The sequence below is a fragment of the Mobula hypostoma genome, chromosome 14 (genome assembly GCF_963921235.1).
Source record: "Mobula hypostoma chromosome 14, sMobHyp1.1, whole genome shotgun sequence".
NCBI lineage: Eukaryota > Metazoa > Chordata > Chondrichthyes > Myliobatiformes > Myliobatidae > Mobula > Mobula hypostoma.
The window spans coordinates 46,311,360-46,335,445 of NC_086110.1; the positions used below are offsets into that span (position 1 = coordinate 46,311,360).

Sequence of the window (24,086 nt, forward strand, 5' to 3'; positions counted from 1 at the left end):
TTTAAAGGCACATTCAAATGTCAGGAGTTTTGCTTTAAACAATCATCTAGAGCTAGGGACCAAAACAGAGATCTTGGTGATAAGCACCACACCAACTTCAAAAAGCAATGTTTCTTTTTCCTACACCATGATCTCTGAACTCTTCCCTTTCCCCATCATCATACAGGCCTTCAAGGAAGGCTACTAAAGAGTTCAGGACCTAATGCCTCCATGGCCTTAAATTTTCTGACTAATTGATTGAAATTTCTCCAACTATGGAAGACCACCATGGTGTTCTTCAGATGTCACAACAAGCTCCATTCCATTCACTAACAATCTTATCTTTATGCCTGGAAAATGTCAGAGACCAAAATAGTTTGCTTGTCCATGGAGCATCAACTGCTTAACTGAAAGTTTACCAAAAATGCTTTTATTCAGCATTGTACATTGTCTAGCTCTTTGCATCTGCTTTTGAAGCACATACTTAATTCCTCTTTCCTCCTACATATCAAATACCAACTGGTTGGCTTAATTGGCTGTTGTGAGTCATCCCTTTGCTTTGGTAAAGGCCAACAGAAACAAAGGGAACTAGATGGGACATGTCAGAGAGAATACATTACAGGTCTGAAGGAAGAAGAGAATTGGACTGATATGCTGGGAGCTAGCAACAACTTAACAGGCTGAATAGCCTCCATGTGTCATGGTAACAAGTTACATGCCCATTACCTGCAGATTTGGTTATCCAAAGCCCTGGACTACATGTAAAGTCACTGACCTGAAACATAACCACATTTCTTTCCCAAAGATGCTGCCTGACATGATGAGAATTTCCAGCATTTTCTATTTTCAATAATTACCCTAAATTGTATTCAGTTATTATCATCCTAGTCACTGTTTTTCTATTGGTTCCTATTGAGCAAAGTCTGAAATTTAAAGTTCCCAACTCTCCAGTTCTCTCTTGGCTTCCCACCCCAACCCTCAACTGAATTCTCCTTCAGCCCTAAAATCCAAGTGTTTGCACTTCTGTAAATCTAACCCCTTGGCATTTCCTTACATTATGTGCTCTCCCATTGGGTAATGATATCCTTCAGCCATGAAGTCTTCAATGTTGACCTTGATTTTCAGTTCATGTCCTTGTTCTGAATTACCTGCTCAAAACCCACTTTCTCTCCGAGGACATTTCCAAATCCACTTTTTACAAAACGTGTTCACCACCTCAGTGAGAGTTTGTGGCTGTGTATTTAACATTTTAAAAAACATTTTGAAAGTCTTGGAATGTTTTACTACATTAAAAGATGTTTTACAAATACAGTGCCTATAAAAAGTATTCCCACCCCCCCCCCCGTAAGTCTTCATGTTTTATTGTTTTACAACATTGAATCACAGTGGATGTGGCTTTTTTTTTCCACTGGAAAAAAAAACTCGTGTCAAAGTGAAAACAGATCTCTGCAAAGTGATCTAAATTATTTTCAAATAAAGGCAGAAAATAATTGATTGCATAAGTATTTACCCACTTTAACATGACACACGAAATTAGTACTATGACACACCAATTCATCACTAGTGCAGCCTTACATGCAGTCTCGGTGTTTCAATTGATTGTAGTGAAAATACACCTGTATCTGGAATGTCCAAATGCTGGTGAGCCAGTATCCTGGCAAAAACTAAATGAAGACAAAAGAACACTCCAATCAATCCTGCAAAAGGTTATTGAAAAGTACAAGTCAGGAGATGGATACAAGAAAATTTCCAAGTCACTGAATATCCCTTGCAGTGTGGTTAAGTCAAGAAATGTAAAGAATACGGCACAGCTGTAAATCTGCCTGAGAGACTGCACATACAACTGTTGCCCAGGCAGCTTTATGGGAGAGTGGCAAAGAGAAAGCCGCTGTTGAAATAAAAACTCAAGTGAAATCTCGGCTAGAGTTTGCCAGAAGGCATGTGGGAGACTCTGAAATCAGCTGGAAGGTGGTTCTATGGTCTGATGAAAACAGAGCTTTCTAGCCATCAGAGTAAATGCTAGGTTTGCATAAGCCAAACATGGCACATCATAAAAAACACACCATCCCTACTGTGTAGCATGGTGGTGACTGCATCATGCTGTGGGGATGCTTCACTGCAGCAGGCCCTGGAAGGTTTGTGAAGGTAGAGAGCAAAATGAATGCAGCAAAATACAGGAAAATCCTGAAGGAAAACCTGATGCAGTCTGTAAGAGAACTGTGACTTGGAAGAAGATTTATTTTCCAGCAAAACAATGGCCCCAAGCATAAAGCCAAAGCTACACAGGAATGGCTTAAAACAACACAGTTAATGTCCTGGAGTGGCCAAATCATAGCCCAGGCCTCAATCCAAATGAGAAATTGTGGCTGGACTTGAAAAGGGCTGTTCACTCACAATCCCCACGGAATCTGACAGAGCTTGAGCTGTTTTTGAAAGAAGAATGGGAAAAAATGCAGTGTCCAGATGTGCAAAGCTGATAGAGACCTATCCACACAGACCCAAGGATATAATTGCTGCCAAAGGTGCATCTACTAAATATTTACTTCAAGGGGGTGAGTAATTATGCAATCAATTACTTTGCATTTAATAATTGTAATATATTTAGACCAATTTGTAGAAATTTGTTTTCACTTTGACACGAGTCTTTTCTGATCAGTGTTAAAAAAAACAAATTTAATCCACTGTAATTCAATATTGTAAAACAATAAAACATGAAAACTTCTGGGGGGGGTGAAATCTTTTTATAGGCACTGTATATGATGCTGCTAGTGGATCATGACAATCAGGTTCCTCCTGCATTTTGTGTGTATTGTTTGGATTTCCAACATCTGCAGATTTTCTCCTGTAAGGTATTCCACAAATTGGTTCAATTTGACCCCTTACTGGAAGAAAGAGTGCCAATAGGTGACAGAATATCCTATTTCTCCAGCAATAAAATCTTGGCTTAATTATGTGCTATAGTGAGAAGATCTTAAGAAAAAAAAATGAAACAAGTTCCAGTTGCTGAACAATCAAAATTTTATTTACAAATTGTCCAAATGTACACACTAACTTCACACAGCAACAAACAATTCCTAAAAAACTAGTTTGAAAATGTGCACTGTAATACATTAAAAATATTAGAAAATTAGAGAAGGTTTGTTTTACAGTTTAGCATAAGATTTCTATAATCATTTTTTGCTGCTTGATGGAAGAATGTGGAATCTGCATCTCACGCCTCTGCAGTTGGAGGAATATAACTGAACCGGAATGATAAGTAAGGAAATCACACCAAAACTAGCTTAGTGGCCTTGCCTCCGTGAAATGCACCGCTTGATTATCATCATTGGCTATCCCAGACAGATAATGTTAACTGTTTCTACATGTATTAGAACTTGGCTTACATTAACAAGAAATTGTAAATTTAAAATATCATTGAAGCCTATTCAAAAATCACATCTAATTAGAAAGTCAAAACAATGGGAAGAATATTTTTAACATTACACTTCCTATTCAGATATGGTATTGAAAATAAAGATTAGCAGCTAACAAAGCTTATTGTTAATTATAACCATGTTTATTTTTGCTTGTGAGCTGCAAGCCAAAAAAGTAAATGCCCAAAGAAATTAAATATAAAAGCTTTAATAAATTATGATATAAAAGAAATATAACTTATCTTGTATATCTGTGTATTCGTAATTACTAACTGTGAGCCATCAGCTCAAGTGATTTGAACAGTTTCAAACACCAATCTTGCACATTAATTAAATCTTTTTCACGCTCTAATATAACTGTAACATCAGAAATTACTTTTTTTTAAAATTAAGAACTGGAAGTTTTCACTTGTGCTCTGTTGGTTGAGGATTAAACAATGGAGCAGAATGAATTTTTTTCTGTAACAGTTTAAATTAAAGTTACTATTTTTCTGTAATTCCATTGTAAACCAAAATCCAACATTTCTCAAGAGTCTGAACATTAAATACTTAGCCAGCTATCTGGATTTTTGGTTCCTGCTATCTGAGTGCAAATTTCATAATCACCTAGATTGCTGAGTTCTCCTTCTTGTTGAGCACTATGAAACTTCTTCAGAAAATGTTCTGTCCTAAAGCAGTAGGGAAAAACCTTTCCAAGATTTATTGCAAGTGGAATATTCATTCCATGCTTTTTGAAACCAGTCTATCCAAAGCTGAGACTACTCTTATCTCTGATGTGCTGAAGGTGACCTCAGTGACCAACTGCAAATGCTGCAAGAGGATGAAAATTAGCTTCCTTTTACTTATTTTTAACCGTGACTAGAGGTAAAGTGGAGCGTAGGCATTTAAAATCATGGCAATTGCTCTGAGGTTTTTTTGAGTATGGGTTTAGCTGCTCTTTCCAATTACTACCTTGTATGTCGCTTCATAAAATATTAACTCAGCACATGCTTCATTTTTTTTGGTTCAGCCACTTTTTTATGTGGAAGAATCCTACTATAATGATTTAATATGACTCACACTTATCTAACTGGATTTTTGTATTCCTTCTTGAACATTTAAGAATCATGTGATTTCAAAACAATAAAAGGAGATAACAAAAGACTGACCACCCAAATTGGATGATAAGCATTAACTCAGGATGGCATCATACATTGATAGAATGTAAAAGGCAAGACATGGTAATACAATAATGTTCTCAGAGCTCGAATTTCATTCTGTGAAGTCTCCATGCCACACTGTATTGTTCTAATCAGTTGGTTATAGGCTCAGGATTTACTAGCCCATATTCTGAAAATTCAAGATCTGTAATTATCAAGCATCATGGTTTTAGTTTGGAAATAAAATAAAATAAAATATGGGAGATCAAATAAGCTACTTCTGTAAAGCATGACTGGCCATTCATTTAAATCATGGCTAATCTTATTTGCATTTACCCTAACCTGTTCACATTCTTCACAACATCCCTCAAACTATATAAAAAAAAACCTTGCCATGATAAACTGATTTCCTGGGGCAATATGTATTGCATTTAAAACAGAAATCAAGAGATGTCAACTCCCAATGGTTAGTGAGAGTCAAATGGATTTAAGATCCATCTCCCATCCTCATTATCATCACAGCAAAGATCTCCTGCACTCATTGCGGTTAAAAATTACTACTGTGCATGTTTAAGATTTGGAGCTTGAAAAGGATTTTCCTTGCAGAACATGAAAATACACGAGCCTGCACATGCACAAGATTACCCTAGCTGCACATTTGGGTATGCACTGTCCGTAACAGCAACAAGGGTGCAAGTGCAAAGACAAGGAAATGCCTATCATTAATTTACACTTCAACATTATTTCAAAGCAAACTTTGTTAAGAAAATGCAAGTGAAAATTGTGCCCTTGTGATACATTAGTGTAGTGATACAGGATTACTGAAAATGAACCCAATATGAATGTTCTTGGGTGATAAGAGTCTCCACTTAGCTTTCACAGAAATGAAGCATCAGCAGCTAATGTGATATTTGGAGAAATAAACAAAATTACATCAAACTTTCACTTGGAAGTTAGCAGCAATGGTTGGAGTGGATAATATTTTTCTGTAAGCAATGGCAATAAGAATTAAATTATGACAAGAGTAACAATAAAAAAATTCTGGTGATACTTGCCTATCCACAATGCTACAAATAAAGCAGTTGAAGATATGATATTAAATGTGATAATGAAGGTTTTTCTATTAATTTCCATCACTGCTTTAATAAGTTAAAGACAAAAGAAAAACTGGAAGAATTGTGAGCCATTTGTGGCACAGTAAGTGCATATTGTCATGGAAATGAAGAATGCAGAATATTGTAGAAGTAACTCAAAGTTAATAAATGATGAGAATAAAATATATCAGCGATAGCTTAAAGATGTAATGGCTGAAGTTCACCCATGTCCTATCTCACATTACAGTACACGTTTATCAATGTGAACAAGACCACACAACCAGAACCAATTTATCTCAATAATCTACTGAGAAAATTTTTACAAGTTACTAGAGACCATAAAGGAACGAGGGTCAGAGATGTTAACCACAAGGATGTCACAATCAAAGCAGCAGCTTTACCTAAAAGAAAAGTCATCCTTCTGGCTCAAGATCTTGTGCCAGTTGAAGACTTTCCCTTCTGGGCCTTTAACAGTTCTGCCTCATGAAACAAAACTGTGATATTTTGGGATAACAGTGAACCCTGTCCTCATCAGTAATTTATATGGCTGGAACCTGTAAACAAGTGTGAGCTCTGAAAAGTTTTGAAGAAGTCAATCTTTCTGATTTAAAGACAAAGATAATCATCTCTGGAGAGCCTGGATTGTTGTGGATTAATCTATCCTACTCCACAGAACAAGTATGGATTTGGTTTAGTCTGCAAGCTACTTCATACACTCTGGTGATCTGCTCCATAGTTTTTACATCTACTTTAATTTTACATACATGAAAATAAAACTTTGCCAAGATAAAGCAGCACCACATCTGTAGACATTCTACAATAGAGCTGAAAGTGTGTACTAGTGCTTTGAGTTCGCTACACCATTATAATTTTTGGTGATTTGTTCACAGATTTATATAAATCTAGCCTGATATTCAGTAAATATATCTATTCTTTCAGCAACAAAACAGTGCCTCCAAGTAGAAGAAAACAAACACAGCAAGTCAGCCAGACCTCATTCGTGATGGGAATTAAAACAGAACTAAGAGCTAATCTCAATTGCTATTAAGATTCAATTTAAATTTGAGTTCATTTTGTAATATTTACAGCCTCGTGTTCTATACAAGGTCTGCTGTTACAAACACTTGGCCTCATCCATATAAAACTAGAGAGAACAACTTTATTTAATTTTTTTGTGGAAAACAGATCTATACATTACTAAAATTTTCATTGTTTGTCAGTTTGTCTGTTTGTGCCCTCAAAATAGCCCAAATGGTGCATTAAAGCAGCACTTCTTTTGACTAAATGGACTTAAAATGCGCTAACTTACAGAATGCATGCAAAGGTCAGGGTTATATTCGTTTAAAATAGCTCACTCGTCAACAGGCCCCGCTTTCTACACCCAATTCCAGCTTTCATGGAAACCGTGACGTGACACGACGCATGCGCAAGGCCAGCCACAGCAGCGCCTCACGATGCTCACAGCAGCGACACCAACCACAGCAAAAGGGCAGGGCAGCTCTATTTCGGGTGGTCACATTCTGCTAATCACCATCGGCATGTGCAGGATTGGGACAGATCAAATTGCGACCCATCAATAAGAGATAATTAAATCTTATTGTAATGAAGTACTTTGAAACACCCATCAAACCCTTTGCTGTAGTCAAAGGACAGCGGTGACTATATCACGTCCATTTAGGAGAGCGCCAACCACATCATCAAGAGAAAACAGCATCCTGGAGGCTTTGGTGTTACTGCTTCATATCTTCTATCCAGCATTAAGGTAAGAACATATGGTCAGCCTAATTATGCTGCGTGGAAAGAGAAGGGGGACATTATGGTCAAGAGATTACGTGTCATCGGGAAGCAGCAAGAAGAGGGAAAGAACAAGAATCGGATGAGGCCAGGGACGCACGACTCCAGGATCAAAGACTCAGGACAAAAAAGATGAGAGAAGAAGAGACAGAGGAGGAGAGACATGCACATCTCCAAAATGACAACAATAGGCACAGAAGGAGAAGAGAACAAGAATCAGATCAGGCCAGGGCCGCACGACTCCAGGATCAGAGAGAAAGAACGAATGGTAGAAGAGATGAAAAATGAAAGGGCTTCGCGTCTCCAGAATGACAACAACTGGCATAGAAGGAGGAGAGAGGAAGAGACAGAGGAACTGAGAAATGCACGTCCCCAGGATCAGAGACAAAGAACAAATAGTAAAAGAGATGAAGAGACGGGGGATGAAAGGGCTGCGCGTCTCCAGAATGACAACAACTGGCATAGAAGGAGGAGAGAGGAAGAGACAGAGGAACTGAGAAATGCACGTCCCCAGGATCAGAGACAAAGAACAAATAGTAAAAGAGATGAAGAGACGGGGGATGAAAGGGCTGCGCGTCTCCAGAATGACAAAAACAGGCACTGAAAGAAGACAGAGTAAGACACAGAGGAGAAAAGGAAAGATCTACTCAAGAATATGCGGCAAAGAGTAATTATTGTGAGAGTTGCTGAAGACAACAATCCCCGCTTTCAACAATACCTCGACAGAGAAAGAGCAAGGCAAAATGCATGACTCGCGTGTCGTAACATTTCTGCTGATGTTGGTACGATGACCAGAGTATGCCCTCACTGTCATGCCTTCCTATTCACTGCAGCAAACGCAAATTTCTGCTGTATGAAGGGAAAAGGTCAGGACAGGCAATTTGCAACCTCTACTCAGTGAACTCCTCAATTTATACAGCAATGGTGAACCTATTGCAAACAAGTTCAGGAAGACCATCAGACAATACAATTGCCTCTTCCAAATGACATCCTTTGGTGCCAAACAAGTCCTTCCAACGAGGAATGGATGGAATCCTTCTGTGATTATTCAAGGCCAAATCCATCATTACATCAAACATTTAATGCCAGACCCCAAACAGCAAGCTGGATTCCTTCAAATTTACTTCATGGATCCTCAAGACAGCATAGAATTGAGAATGGGGATACTACAGAATGAAGGAATTCAATGTAAGATTGTTGAATTATTGGAAAACCCACTACAACGAAACCCGTACATTGCGTCCCTTCAACTTGCAAAAGAACAAATTTGAGGCATGCCAGAGGCGTCCATTGTCATTGATCCTGACTGGAGACGAGCATTTGAACATGAGAGAAGATCTAATGCACAAATTGCCAATGAAGTTGCTGTCATTATACCAAACAGCACCGAATCCAAAGCAAGATCAGGGCACATTGTGTTGAAAGAACGAGAAGGTGATTTGCAAATAATTTCAGGGTCCCATCGCTCATATGACAGCTTTCAATACGTACTTTTCTTTCCACTTGGAGGCAATGGCTGGCATCATCAACTCCGAATGACGAACAACAAAAAACCGACGGCAATGCGTTATTATGCGTATCGAATAATGAACCATGAGAATGAATTTAATAACTGTCTCAAGAGGAGGACGTCTATTCCAACAATACTTGGTCTATACAGCTGCTAAGATTGAAGGTGAGAGGCTGAGCTACATCTGAATGAATCAAGCAGCCTTGAGATCAACAACATACAGTGGCCTGACTGATGCATTGAATGATGATGGTGATTTCAGAAACATTGGAAGGTGCATCATCCTCTCAACATTTGTCAGTGGACCAAGATACATGATGGAACGATGTCAGGACGCCATGATGTATATACGGAAGTATTGTAATGCTTCATTTTTCATTACAATGACATGCAATCCAAACTGGCCCGAAATCTGACAGCATCTTTTATTTGCATCAGCAACCAAACGATCGGCCGGATTTAATCACGAGAGTGTTTGATTTGAAAAGAAAGTTGTTTATGAAGTACCTCACTGGAACAGATGGTCTCTTTGGTAGGTGTATCGCTTACACTATAAGTGTGGAATACCAAAAGTGGGGTCTGCCTCATTTGCACTCTCTGCTGTGGCTCGATGAAGCATCCAAGCCGAGACCACAAGATTATGATAGATTCGTGCAAGCAGAAATACAACACCCAAATGAAGATCCAGAGCTGCATGAACTGGTCTTGGGGCACATGATACATGGTCCGTATTACACCACTAAATCACCGTGTTGGCAACAAGGTACATGCAGTAAGAGGTACCCGAAGCCATTCATTGAGCATACAAGGTGTGGGAATGATTCGTATCCTGTGTATAGGAGACAGTCTGTGGAAATGGGAGGATTCCAAGGTCATCAAGGAGGACGACAAAGTCAAACTATAACTTCTGAATGGGTGGTCCCCTATAATGCCCAACTGTTGAGGCTGTTCAATTGTCATCTAAATGTAGAAATATGCTCATCTGTCAAGTCCATCACATAGGTGATCAAGTATACCATGAAGGGGAGTGATCGGGCAATTTTTGGAGTGAATAAAGACGAAATCACACAGCATTTGACAGGCAGATATATCGGGCCCTCTGAAGCTGTCGGATCGATACTTGGATTTCCAATTCACGAGAGGGAACTAGCAGTTGTTTGCCTTCAAGTGCACCTTCCCCAACAGCATTAAGTATTCTTTCGAGATAATGCTGTTGTACAACTGAATAATGATATGGCAAGAAACACTTTAATGGAATTCATGGATCTTTGCACTCACGATTCATTTGCAAGAACTCTGTACTATGCGGATATTCCCAGATTCTACACTTGGACTAATAAGACATGGGAAAGAAGGAGAATAGGGAAAAGAATGGAGGAGTACTCTGGGATTTTTGAAGCAAATGTTCCGGGTCGAGTGTATACTGTTTCTCCACGAAGTGGTGACCTCTACTATTTGAGACTTTTTCATCACATAAAGGGGCCAGTATCTTTCCAATCATTGAAAACACATGATGGAGGTATTCTTCCATCATTCAAAGACGTCTGCAGAGAGAGAGGATTGTTGCAAGCTGACGATCATTGGCAGCAAACTATGGAAGAAGCAGAGAGAACAAGAATGCCCAGAGCAACGAGAGATTTGTTTGTCGTCTTGCTAACAAACACTGAAATCAACAATCCACAGCAATTATGGAACCGGTTCAAGAATGCAATGTCTGAAGCTTTCTTACAAATGGAGAGGAGAACAATCGATGATCCTAATATCATGATTGATGAAAGGCATCATGGACAAGCTCTTCTGTATTTTCAAGAGAAACTTGAGAACTTGGGCAAAACACTTGAAGAATATAACTTGCCGACACCAAGAAATAGTACAATTACTCAAAGTGCTGGCAATCTGGAATTATTATGTGAACTGCAATACAACAGAGACGAGCAGGAATTTGTTTCACAGAAGGAGCCCCTAATGAATAGTGAGCAAAGTATATGAATATGTGTGCGACTGAATGGAAAGGAATCTCTCTTCAATGAGTTTCATTGATGCACCAGGAGGAATGGGCAAGACAATTATCATCAACTTAATCCTCGCTAAGGTTAGGGGAGATGGAGGTGTTGCTATTGCTGTAGCATTATCGGGTATTGCAGCAACACTGATGCCTGGTGGTAGGACAGCGCATTCAAGATTCAAGATACCCCTCAAAGTCAATGAAGATGCCCTTTGTAACATCAATAAAAACACCAATACTGCAAATTTACCCCGAAATGCAAGGCTTATTGTCTGGGATAAGTGCCCCATGATTAGGAGGAAGAGCTTTGGAGCCGTGGACCCGACTCTTCGTGATGTATGCAGCGAGAATGAGCCCTTCCAGGGTATTTTAACCATTTGCTGTGGCGATGTCCGTCAGTTTCTAGCAGTTGTGAAACGAGGAAATGATGCTGATGTGGAGAATTCATGCATTTAAAAAAATCTTACTTATGGAGAAGCTTCATCACGTTTCCCTTGAAGAGAAACATGCGATTGAGTGAGGGAGAAGGACGATATTCTGAGTTCTTATTGGATGTTGGAGAAGACAAGATTGAGAAAAATGAAAACGATGAAATTGAATTACCTGAAGATATGATTCTGCTAGCAAAAACTATGGAAGAATATACTGATTTCATCTACCCGACAGTCGACAATTCTGCAGAAATGTTCTCGAGGAATTCTGTCTTGGTTCCTCTCAATGAAATGATGCGAAAAATAAGCTTAACGTGCATTAGACACTTCCCTAGAATCATGAAAGAATACTGCTTCTTCAATGCCGTAAGTGAAGGAGCTAACGCCACTCATTTTCCAACAGAATTCCTTGATTTGGTTGAACCCTCTGGATTGCCACCACATAAGTTGGAATTGAAGAGGGGATTTCCCATCATTTCAGTGAAGAACTTGGATCCACCAAGGTTTTGCAATGGAACGCGAATGATGGTGGAAGAACTGCACGACAATCTCATCGTAGCAAAGATATACATTGGTGAGTTCAAAACTGACATTGTTATGTTTCCAAGAATTACTCTCAATTTATCAGAAGGGGAAAATGTTCCTCCTCAGCGGAGCCAGTTCCCGATGCAGTCATGCTTTGCTATGACTATACATAAGGTACAAGGCCAAACCATGGAGAATGTGTTGATTTATCTGGAGAAACCGGTATTCCCGCCTGGTCAGCTGTATGTGGCTTTAAGCTGGGGAAAAAGAAATGAAAATGTTAGAGCATTCCTGAAGGGTGGCAGATCAACCAGAAATGCTGTCATCAAAAGTGTCCTTTGTTAAACAAGGAGGAGCTATATTTGTCTTGCTACGTGTCTTTCTTCCTTAATAAACTGAGTTCTTCTTTTTTGATTTCCAAAGCAAAGCGATAGCAATAGCATTCAGGGAAATTTACTGTTCATTCTGGTCACATCAGACTGCACCTCCTTTCTCTCACAGGGTGCCCCAACAGGTCACCCGGTCGTCTAGTAATTATTTAAAAAGGGATTTACTTAATGTTTTCCCAAAGCAGAAATTTAACTAATTTTGTTCCTTCAACAGTAATTTCCAATATTTTTGAGGTGATATTTGCTTGACTTGATAGGAATTGTGCAGAATATGTCTTAACAATAAAGAAAATATATATTATGAGATAGAAACTACATGAGATCTGAAAAGGAACTTCAGAGCGGTATTTCTTCAATGTGCATGCTGGTTTGTGCAAAGCCTTCTGCGTGACACAGGCTGTGCACACAAAAATCTTTCTCCAGTAACTCTCTGGACTAAGTTGAAAGCTGGGTAGGAGGCTTGAGAATTCTGGGTGGAGTTAGAAGCAGAATCAGGTTAGGGAAGGAAAAGAAGATACGTCAGGGGTTGGGGGCTGTGGTGAATGTAGATTGGTAGGGGTCAGGTAGACAAATAATGGAGTCAATTAGACTACCAAGCTAGTCAACTACTTTGGACTTCCAATGCATCACCATTGCATCAGTAAATGTGGGAGAGTGAATAGTAAAGCAAATCATTATAAATAGGACAGACGTAAAAGATGATAAGTACCTCTGATTCCCAGCAACAGATCAGGTCCCCCTTAACTAATGCTGAAACAAGTCTGAACAAAGAGGAATTTTCTCCTCTGAGAATTTACACACTGTGTACTCCTTGCTGCTGTGTTCAATTGTCCCTGTGCATGTTGATGTCATACACAAAGAGGAACTGGAACCAACTTCTACAAGTATGTTACAGGGACATTATGATAAAATTCAATGACATAAGGTGTAAAAATCCTGAACTACATGCCTCTCTTTATATCGGAGTCCACCTGAGTAAGATCCTTAGGGTCAGAGGTTCCAAGACACACAGAAACATAGAAAACTTACAGCACAATACAGGCCCTTCAGCCCACAATGCTGTGCCGAACATGTACTTACTTTAGAAATTACCTAGGGCTACACATAGGCCTCTATTTTTCTAAGCTCCATGTATCTACCCAGGACACATTGAATGCCTCTGCTCTGCAATCAAAGGATACAGTCTCTCTCAGTAATTATTGGCATAATGTGTGTTTAAGGTGCTCATAAAAATAAAATCCATATGTGCTATTCAGTCCATCAAGGTAAAAACATGAGTAAAATGCATGGGCTGAATAGCGCATTATCTTCTCATTTTAAAAGCACCTCAAGTATGTTTAATCCTACATGTACCTTCTATAAATAATTTCATAAAATCTATAAAGACTTTCTGTACCTATTTATCTTGGAATTGGTATATGGCCTGTGAAAAGGAGCAAGCATCTCCAGTATCACAAGCCAAAACGGTCATAGAATCAAAAATATTGTAGCTGTACCCACAAATACATGAATGACGACACATTTCAGTTATCTAATATATCTGCATTAACAGATGTATGTTCCTGGATCATATTGTGTTATATTAGTGCTTGAGAACTTCATTAATATTCATAAACTTCACCTTTGTATCAGGATGAGGCAAAGATCTGCCATTAAAATCTTGAAAATTACTGACTGATATCTTCAGTCAAGGAAATGAGGTAACACATGGTTACATCTCAGAACCAAATAAACAGGTCTGAGGTACTTTGTAAATCACATTTCATACATTAGACTCCATACCATATAAATGACACTGTGGCAATCAAGCAATAATAGTTTACAAGCTTTTTCAATGAGTTAACGACTAGCAGCCTTGGTCTGAAAAAGGGAATAAGTTTTCCATGGCATTTAACTAAAACTAGATAAATTTATGTTGTACACATGTAATGTCAATCCAGTTTTCAATAAATTTCCAATCACCAGCTATAAAATTCGAGCTCTGATTTGCAGAAAAGTATGTGGCACATGAATGATTCCTTTAATCAATTCTCAAGTTTTCTATTCCCAACTGTACCAGTTTTGAAATATTCTTTCTTAAAATCCACAAAATGACCAGAATGACCCTAAAATTAAAAACACACTTTAAAGTCAAACATCCCATTTATATTAAGTCCCTCCCCCATCAGTATAGAAAAATGTGATTAAGTTTATACCCAGTATATCCATACACACAGATGTTTAAAACAAAGGCTTGAGTGGAGGTTGTGACTGGCTGAGCTGTGACAACCCTACAGAACGCTGAGAAGTGAGCATAATCTGTGCTCACGTGTGAGAAGCTAATTATTATTGAGCATGAGAGCACCCTACTGAATACTTGCAAGTGGGCAAGATATTTCTCCAGATATACAGAAAATGACAGTACCCTACAGAATGCTAAGACGTTGACACTTCCTCTGTACACGTAAGGAAGGGACCAGTGCAGAGGATGACAGCACCTTAGTGAATGCTGGGAGAGGACATTACTTTTGCTCAGATGAGAAAAGGTGACTTGTGCAGAGGATGATAGTACCCTTCAGAATGCTGGGAAATTGAAACCCTTTGCCCAGGAGAGAGGAGTTAACCTGTACAAAGGTTGTCCACTTAGATCTCTGTGCAGATAGCTGCTTTATTTCTCGGTAAGTGAAAGTGCTATTGCTGCATGTAATGCTGCATCTTCGTCGATGCTGTAATCCTGCCAAAACAAATAGGACAAAGATGGATCATTCTGACACCTAGTGGTTGAAAATAAGTACAGCACTTGTAGGGGACAGAACTTCCCCAAACTATCCTCACTGCTAATTACGCACACCAACCTTGTGCAGATATGCACGTTGAACTATGATGCAGAATACCCTACCCGAATTCTTACATAAGGTGTGTCACCAACTCTACCATATGTGGAACAAAATTATAAAGTTATTTATAAAATACAAGCTAGTTAATACATTCTGCAGAAATGTCCTTTCTCAATTAGTGGTTAGCAGCTTAATTCACAAAGTATCTCAAAGATTGAAAACAGGTTTCACATTTTTACGGACTTATTTAGCAATAATAAATCATAAAGCCAGCATAAATAATCACATGGGAGTACTGCATTTAGTTTCAAGTAATAAATAGCTATGCTCTCAGAATATCTGTCTTATTTATTTGGTGGCACACATATTTGTACAATGAAATATAGTCCTGCAACAGAAATAGCAATGAAAACGTAGATTATTTTACACTGTTAGGTGTAAGCTTTGATGAACAAGTATTTCCTAGTCCTAGGCTTGCTAGTCAAGCTGAAAGCTGATGGGCAGCTAAACTCATTGTAAGCTTTTATTTTCACTGGCTGTCCATGGGACAATTTAATTAAATAAACTGGCAGCCAGCAAATATTATTTTGTATCCCACTGTGTAGTTGAAATTCCCCAAATCTTCTGTCCAAGTCAGAGGTTTTAGGGCCTCTCTCCTTTCCCCAAATTGCTCTGTCTCATTCTCCCCCCTCCACTGTTATGGTAGTTTTACATACACCTTCTTCAGCACCAACCTAATTTAACACAAAGCAAGAACCACAGGGTCGCATAGAGGTGAATTACGAAGTGTTAATTTCACAACATTTGGCCTTTCTACTTTTCCAACTGCCCTTTAGCACTATCCAAATCGTCATTATACAGTGAGGTTGAGGATCGAGTGGCAAACATCCAAACATGTGCACTTTCCAGGAGTCACTAACTAGTATTGAGTAACTGTCAGACTTGAGGGTACCCTGACCTTTATGATTCAAGAAATTTACACAGTACTTGATTATGCATTTCTAAACTGTTGCCATTCTCTCGTTACCCTTTCCACTAGCATAATGAACTTGTGCTCACCACAAATGTATCATAGGAGAATTTGTGCCTGTGAAGCAAGTGCTGGAGAAAGTTGGCACTCTTGTAGCTTGGATCTCCCCATGGCATTGCCACACAAATTGGACATACCTACACAGGTAGGAAATAAGACAAAAATCAAAGAATAGATAACAAAATAATGGCCAGTTCATTTGTTGTCTATTTGTTCATCAACGTCAATGCTAGTGGCATTCCTAAAGCACAAGCACCACTGGATGCATCCTGAGCTTTGTCCAAACCTCTCTTCTCCAATTCCAATAACAGACCACAATAATGCACCCTGTACCTCCCACCACCTCTTCAAGTTTTGAACCAAATTTATTCACAGCAAGAGTTTTGTTCAAATAAACAATGGCACAGTCATGTAACAATTTTGGACAATCTTTCAGTATAACCAGCAAATGTACTGCATTTCTTCATTTTGTTGGTAAAAGCACACGACGAGGAAATTTTTTTTTGAGATAACGTATCATTACCAGTATCTGTGGATATACACTTAAATGCATAAAAGGTGCTTTTCCCAATCAAGATAATAAAGACATTTGTTTCATAAAATCATCTGTAGTTCATTGCTTGTGACTAATCACGAGAACTGGAAGTAAAACTGAACAGAGGTATTAACTTCCTTACTTGTGGTAGTAAATATGGCAACAGTTGAAAATTCTGGAGGAATAAAATTACATGAACAACATACTTTAAGATCTACTGAAAACTCTCAAACTTTGGTCATCGTGGTTAGAATAGTAAATGAGAAACTGGACACTCACCACTTTGTTGGGATCACTGCGATGATTTTCCATGCAGTGTTTCACTAGTTCTTGTTGATCAAGGTTTCGTGCCCCACAGTATGGGCAAACGAATGTGGAACGGTTTGGAATATTACTGAAGGAGAACAAGCAAGCTTTAGTAATTTAGAACACAGAACACACAACAGTACAGCACATGTACAGGCCCTGTTAACAGAACCAATTAAATTAGCAATCAAATGGCTAACAAAATTGATCTCTTCTGCCCACACAATGCCTATATCCTTCCAATTTCCTTAGATTCATGTACCTACCTAAACATCTCTTAGAAGTCTCTAATGTTTCTTCCACTACCACGACCCAGGCAGCACATTCCAGGCCCCTGCTCCTCTCTGTGTAAAAAGCTTGCCCCTCACATCGCCTTTGAAATTACCCCCTCTCACCTTAAATGCATACTCCCTGGAATTAGACATTCCAACCCTTGGAAAAAGATACTCTCAGTCTAATCTATGCCTCTCATAATCTTATAAACCTCTATCAGATCTCCACTTAGCCTCCGCTGCTCCAGAGAAAACAACCCAAGTTTGTCCAACATCTCACTGCAGCACTTACCCTTCAATCCAAGCAGCATCCTAGTAAACCTTTCTACACCCTCTCCAAAACCTTGACATCCTTGCTATAATGGGGGCGACCAAAACTGTATACAAAATTCCAGGTGCAGCCAGGAATTTTATAAAGCTGCAATACAACTTCTTGACTTTTGAACTCAATGCCTCAACTAATGAAGCCAAGCATTCCATATGCCTTCTTAACCCTATCAATCTATGTAATCACTTTTAAAGAACTGTGAACTTGGACCCAAAGTTCCCTTTGCTCAACACTGTTAAGGATCATGCCCTTAATGGTGTATTGCCTCTTTGCATTTGACCTACCAAAGTGTAACTCTCCACATTTAGCAGGGTTAAACTCCACCTGCCACTTTTCCGCCCCCATCTGCAACTGATCTATATCACATAGTATTCTTTGCCAGTCTTATATGCTATCCACAACACCGCAAATCTTTGTATCATCTGCAAACATAATAACCCACCCATCTACATTTTCATGCAGGTCATTTATATACATCACAAATAGCAGAGATCGCAATACAAGGTTCCTGCAAAACACCAATAATGACAAACCTCCAGCTAGAATAAATCCCCTTGACCACCACCCTCTGTTTACTAAGGGCAAGCCAGTTCTGTATCAAAATAGCTGATTCACTATAGATCCCATGCATCTTAATCTTCTGGTTGAACCTCCCATGAGGTATCTTTTCAAACACCTTACTAAAATCCATGTCGACACCATCCACGACTCTATCTACATCATTCACACTCATCACCTTGTCAAAAAACTCAGTCATGTTGGTAAGACACAACCTGCCCTGAACAAAGTCATGCTGGTTCTCCCAAATTAGACCATGGTTTTCCAAATGCTCTTAAATCCTTCTCCCAGTAACTTGTATATGCACATTTGATTACATGCCCAACAAGTTTGCAGGGGTCAAGGATAATTGCTTTTGGACTGTAGCAGGCCAAGAGGTCCTTTTTAATGTCCTAATTAGGAAAAGAGGGACAAATACAGAGCAGAAAATAAAGATAACAACAAATGAAGAATAACAGGCTTCAAGTATGTGTGACTTTACACACCACAAAATTATCCTTATTATTAATAAACATAACATTCATCCTGTAACATAGGTCAATAACCAGGGAGAACAAAGAACCCTTCTTTATCCAAAGGGCCAAAGAAGGGTAGGGAAGAAAGGGTGTTGTTGCAAAGAAAATGTCAGAAGATTACTGCCTTAGAAAGGGTAGCAGAGTATCATCACATTTCAGAAGACATTTCAATAGTCATGTATCATAAGTAAACTAGAGACCAATGGCTGGCAAAAGGAATTTCACTGAATAAACCCTCTATGCCATGAATCTCAGTGATCTGCTCACTCTAAAACTGATTAATCCCAATGCACACGCTGTTCAGATATCTACATTACCACTTTCAGAAATAGAAAAGGCACAAATCTTTATAATCACACTAGTTTGCAAAAATTCCACTTTATTGCCTTTTTATTTACCAACTCCATTGTGTCTGCACCTCCACACATAAAAGAATTCAAAATCCTGATCCTTGTTTAGAAGTCCCTTTGCAATTATGAAATTCTTCCAACTGCCAGCACACATGCACGTGCTCTGCCCTTCCTATTGAGTTATTAGGCAATTTCCATATCCTGTAATATAAATTTCTTCATTGCATTGGAAAGAACTCCCCCATTTCTTTATTTTGATAGTATTTGCCTATCTTAAACACTTAACAAAATCTCCATCTGATTTTGTTTTTAAGCAATTCCAGCATCTGCAGATTTCCTCGTGTTTGTGATTTTGTTTTTATTTATTTTTCTCTTCAGAATTTCAAAAAATAGTTTTAAACAAGTGAAGTGTGCACCAGAATGGTTTATACAATATAGTTAACTCCTTCTCCAAATACTCAGCACGGATGTAACCATACTCTGCAAATGACAACAGTCACTCTGGTAGCTGAAATGCCACAGTTTGAGGATAAAGGGGAAGCCTTTTAGGACCGAGATTAGGAAAAACTTCTTCACACAGAGAGTGGTGAATCTGTGGAATTCTCTGCCACAGGAAACAGTTGAGGCCAGTTCATTGGCTATATTTAAGAGGGAGTTAGATATGGCCCTTGTGGCTACGGGGGTCAGGGGGTATGGAGGGAAGGCTGGGGCGGGGTTCTGAGTTGGATGATCAGCCATGATCATAATAAATGGCGGTGCAGGCTCAAAGGGCCGAATGGCCTACTCCTGCACCTATTTTCTATGTTTCTATGAAACCGATTATAAATTTTGTTGAGCTCTTTAACAATGAGTTATTTCCATGAGCCTGTTTAGAAGAGGCAATGTTGCAATTGCAACAGAGATTTCTTACCTGGGAATGGGCTGTGAGGTTGGAACAACAGGTACAAACTTTGGACAGTTGTCCATCTGCTCTTGAACTTTGCTGCAGGAAGATATATGAGACCGCATCTTCACCAGAGTCACCTAGTGCAGTATCGTGAAAGTTGCTTATGTCAGGTAGAAACTGGATAGCTGCATACTTATTTCCACATCAATGTCAGGCAAACACAATTATTCTTGTTTCAATTTTGTTTAAATCTTTTGCTTAGCTTAGATAGCAAGTGATCACTGTTACATGGTCTGGATCTTCAAATGCAGCCCTTCATTAAAATTCAACCTCTTCTGAACACCATGACCGCTCATATGACCCATTCTTCCCCAACAGAACAGAGTGCATCATCACTAGCAGCCGGGGAATAGTTCTTACAAAACTATACTAAAAACATACAATTTAACATTTTTCCCCACCACTTTCAACACCTGAAAAAAAAGAAAAAAATCACTGAATTTTTAAATGGTGAAAGACGCGCAGTATTGTACAAAAGTCTTTGGCACCCCAGGTTTTTTTTATATTGTTTCAGATGGCACAGCCTCCAGAGCCCTGATCTCAACATCATCAAGGCAATCTGGGATTACATGGAGAGATGGAAGCAAGTGAGATAGCCAAAGTCTGCAGAAGAACTGTGGCAAGTTCTCCAAGATGCTTGAAAAACTTCTCTTATAAAACTGCATGATACTGTACCCAAGAGAACTGAAGTAGTTTTAAAGGCAAAGAGTGGTTACATTAAATATTAACTTGATCTAGTTTTTTTTTAATGTTTACTGCTCTTTACAGAAATTTTATTGATATTTAGAAACTTCTCATTTCATTATTTTTGAAAGCATCTTTGCTTTACGGATTTTTTTTTACATGTACCCAAGATTTTTGCACAGTACTGTATACCTCAGCTTGCTAAAATGTCACATTTTTTGAGCACACCAGAACCTCTGGAACCATTTGGCTATTACTTACTAGAAGCAGCAAATAAATTGTACAGAAATTGTAAATGTCTTCTTTTTAAGTCTATAATTATACCATGTCAAACTTAACACAATGAAAAAGCTGCAAAACATGCTTAATGCAAAACAAGAAAAAGGATAATAGGGAAAGTGGCAAATAATATCATGCCAGTACACCACAGAAGGTTAAATACAATTTTTAAAAATAATTTTCCCAAATTCTCACTACAATTTGCTTACCATTGAAACAGATCTATGGCAGACATAATCTCCCTGACCCAACACTTAACTCTGGAGCAATTGGGCAGTAAAGACATCTACATTAGACTATTGTTTATTGACTAAAGCTCTGCCTTCATAACTATAATTCTAAGTAAACTCCCTCCAACACTGGCCACCTGGTTGTCTTAACTTTCCACACTTCCACCTACTATTTAGAAGGATATATGCATTATGAAACTTTATGTCATGAAAGCATTATGTTTGCTTTCTAGATAATAGTCTGGTGCACATGTTAAAATTTCTGGGATCAGGTACAGTGTCCCCTCCAAGGTACACACACACACATCTTTTGCTACCAGCGCACAAAGGATTTGCGTCCTGATAGACTTTAGGACGCAGGGGAGCTAAGGAACCGCCACCTGTAGCTGCTGCTGAGTCCTGAGTCAGGAGTAAGTCAGTGTAACCATAAATTTGCAGAGGGAAATAAACATAATTTGAGAATTATCAGTTCACTAATCTTAATGCATTAGCAGCATCTGTCAATGGAACGGAAATAGTGCAGATTTAGCAGCAGCTGCGCGTGGCGGTTCCGGAGCTCCCTGGATCCTAAAGCCCATCCTTACGACACAAATTCTTTGTGCAATTCCTTTGTGCGATAATAGCAAAAGATGTGTGCACGGTAAACACCTCAGAGGGAATGTTGGTCAGGTATGACGTGAAAATTAAGCTCTTCAATGAAAAACATGAAACTGATCAAGTGATGAAGACTCTATATCCCAATCAGACTGATATCTCCTTTCTTTAGAAAAAAATTATGTATTGACAAGGTAGCATAGAAGTTGGCATACTACCACATCGCCAGCGAGCTGGGTTCAGTTCCTGCTACTGCCCGTAAGAAGCTTGTACATTCTCCTCCTGACCACGTGGGTTTCCTCTGGGTGCTCTGGTTTCCTCCTACATTCCAAAAATGTACAGGATAATAGACTAATTTGTCACATGGGTGTAATTGGGTGAAACAGGCTCGTTGGGCCACACTGTGTCTCTACATAAATAAACAACCTAACCGTGCATCGCTGTCTGTCACACGAGAAAGATATCTGCAGCTTTCTATGCCATTCACGAGATATCTGAAAGCTTCATGCTGTGATAACCTTCACATCCACAGCAAAATGCATTCATAGTTAAGGTGAAATACACAGATCATTGATCAGAAGATGGTACAAATCCAAGGCAGACTGTCTCATGAAATTGAATCAGTGAAGACAAGAATCTTGTCTGTATTGATGTTGCCATACCCAACTATGTTTTCCACCATGTACCCTATCCAAATCAGAGTGGCTCTCACCAAATACTCCAATCTTACCCATCTTAACATGATCTTGATCATACTTGTTCATCTCTGATCATTTTGCTCCATTCCTTAATACCCATTTTCCTTCTCCTTCCAACTCAACTCCCTGATAAATCCTCCTCTTTCTTGCCCGTGGTTTAGCGGACTGCTTCACAGTCAGAAGTCAATAGGTTCAAGGTGCACGCCAAAGTGTCATGCTTAAAAATCTGGATTCACACTTCAATGTAAAATAAGGGAGTGATGCATTGTCAGAGATGGTGTCTTTCCGCCACAATTTTGAACCAACATGAGAAATGCACCTTGAGGAGCATGACATTCACGTTCAAGTTTAATTGCTATTCAACCATACACTTGAATACAGCCAAGCAAAAGTGTTCCTCTGGCCAATTTGCAAAACACAGAACAAACAGTCCAACACAGCACACAGTACATACACTACAGCACATATAATTATGATAGCAGAAAAACATGCAGTTACAAAAAAAAACTGAAATATTAAAAATAATAATTTTGCAAAAGTCTGAGTGTAATGGCCTGTTGATTGATGATGCATGTTGTCCTGCAGCCACAATGCCGGATGAACAAGCCCGCATTTCCTTATCTCCTGCAAATGCAGCCGCAGACAAACACAATCCAGCCTGACTTCCACTGAGCTAACACTGGAGAGCAGCCCTGACACGAGAAGCCAGCCCCCAATCAAGCACGTAATCCAACAGCACACAGCAAGCTTCTGCGTCTTCTTCCCTGGCAGCTGCAACAGGCGACCCTGAGGCATGAGGGCCTGGTCCACACAACTCCATCGTCGTCAGTCTAGCCACTGAACCAGTGAATTGGACTCACAGCAGAACACAGTACCAATGTCCAAGAGGGTCTCGCGATCACAATAAGAATGTCCTAAACAATCATTTGTTGGACCACACACCACCTCTGACATCCAGGTGGCTGAAGCAGGCTGCAACATAATGTGCAACAAGTCCAGCTCCACCGCTATTGAGCAGCCCGTGAATGAGGCACATCTTCAGTGCTTGGTGTTCTTAATACCCGCAAGTGTCTTGTGATCATAAAAAAGACATAAGGGACAGACAATTACACCTTTGTTTGGACCCTAAGAGACCGGGGCATTGAGCACGTCACCATCTTATTGGAAAAGTAGACAAATTATTTCTTTGCATTAATATGCTCTAAGTGAGGACTGGTGCACATTCTACTGACTTCCCCTTCCTGAGGTCTACAATATAGAATATGGCATATCTATCGCTTAGTACTTTGAGCTATTGATGCTCTATAAATGCATGGAGACTAAGACCTAACCAGAAAAATTTGTAAACTTTACAAGCATCTAAAAATGACAATAAATAATAATTGAACTAGGCATCTAATTCTGAATAAAATTCTAATGCTAAAAATTTTCACAGACTGTAAAAATATGGCATATTATTGGAAGCTGCTATCTTACAATACTATGCCACATCGAACTAGTGTAGATAATTATATGTGACTACAGATCTAGAAAATGAACACTTTACCGATTCCCAAAATTCCCTCCAGCAAAAAGTATACTGTCATTTAATGCATTGCCAAAAAAATGGCATACACAGTGCACAATTCCTAAAACCATTAAGCAGATTTGAGTTACATGCTGTACT

At 39.1% G+C, this 24,086-nt stretch overlaps 1 protein-coding gene and 1 long non-coding RNA gene across 11 annotated transcripts in view; one reads left to right on the forward strand and one right to left on the reverse strand.

The window, feature by feature from the left end:
* Positions 1 to 24,086, forward strand: part of LOC134356262 (uncharacterized) — a 109,661-nt gene that overhangs the window by 65,257 nt on the left and 20,318 nt on the right. For 2 of the 9 annotated variants that reach the window (XR_010020314.1, XR_010020317.1), the window contains one exon: positions 20,450 to 20,934. The exons of 4 other annotated variants lie outside the window; for them this stretch is intronic. This is a non-coding gene — a long non-coding RNA (uncharacterized LOC134356262). Of the gene's footprint in view, positions 1 to 16,134; positions 16,271 to 20,449; positions 20,935 to 23,005; positions 23,653 to 24,086 lie in introns of those variants that run through there. 3 more of the 9 variants (XR_010020319.1, XR_010020315.1, XR_010020318.1) reach the window with 3 other exon arrangements.
* LOC134356261 (E3 ubiquitin-protein ligase RNF166) overlaps positions 2,958 to 24,086 on the reverse strand; it is a 43,528-nt gene continuing 22,399 nt past the window's right edge. Inside the window, exons 3-6 of one of the 2 annotated variants that reach the window (XM_063067066.1) lie at positions 19,900 to 20,012; positions 16,940 to 17,054; positions 16,155 to 16,262; positions 2,958 to 12,147 (exon numbers count right to left, since the gene is read on the reverse strand). In XM_063067066.1, coding sequence (XP_062923136.1) covers positions 12,127 to 12,147; positions 16,155 to 16,262; positions 16,940 to 17,054; positions 19,900 to 20,012 — 357 coding nt within the window. In that variant the 3' untranslated portion in view covers positions 2,958 to 12,126. Of the gene's footprint in view, positions 14,993 to 16,154; positions 16,263 to 16,939; positions 17,055 to 19,899; positions 20,013 to 24,086 lie in introns of both variants that reach the window. The other variant, XM_063067064.1, reaches the window with a different exon arrangement.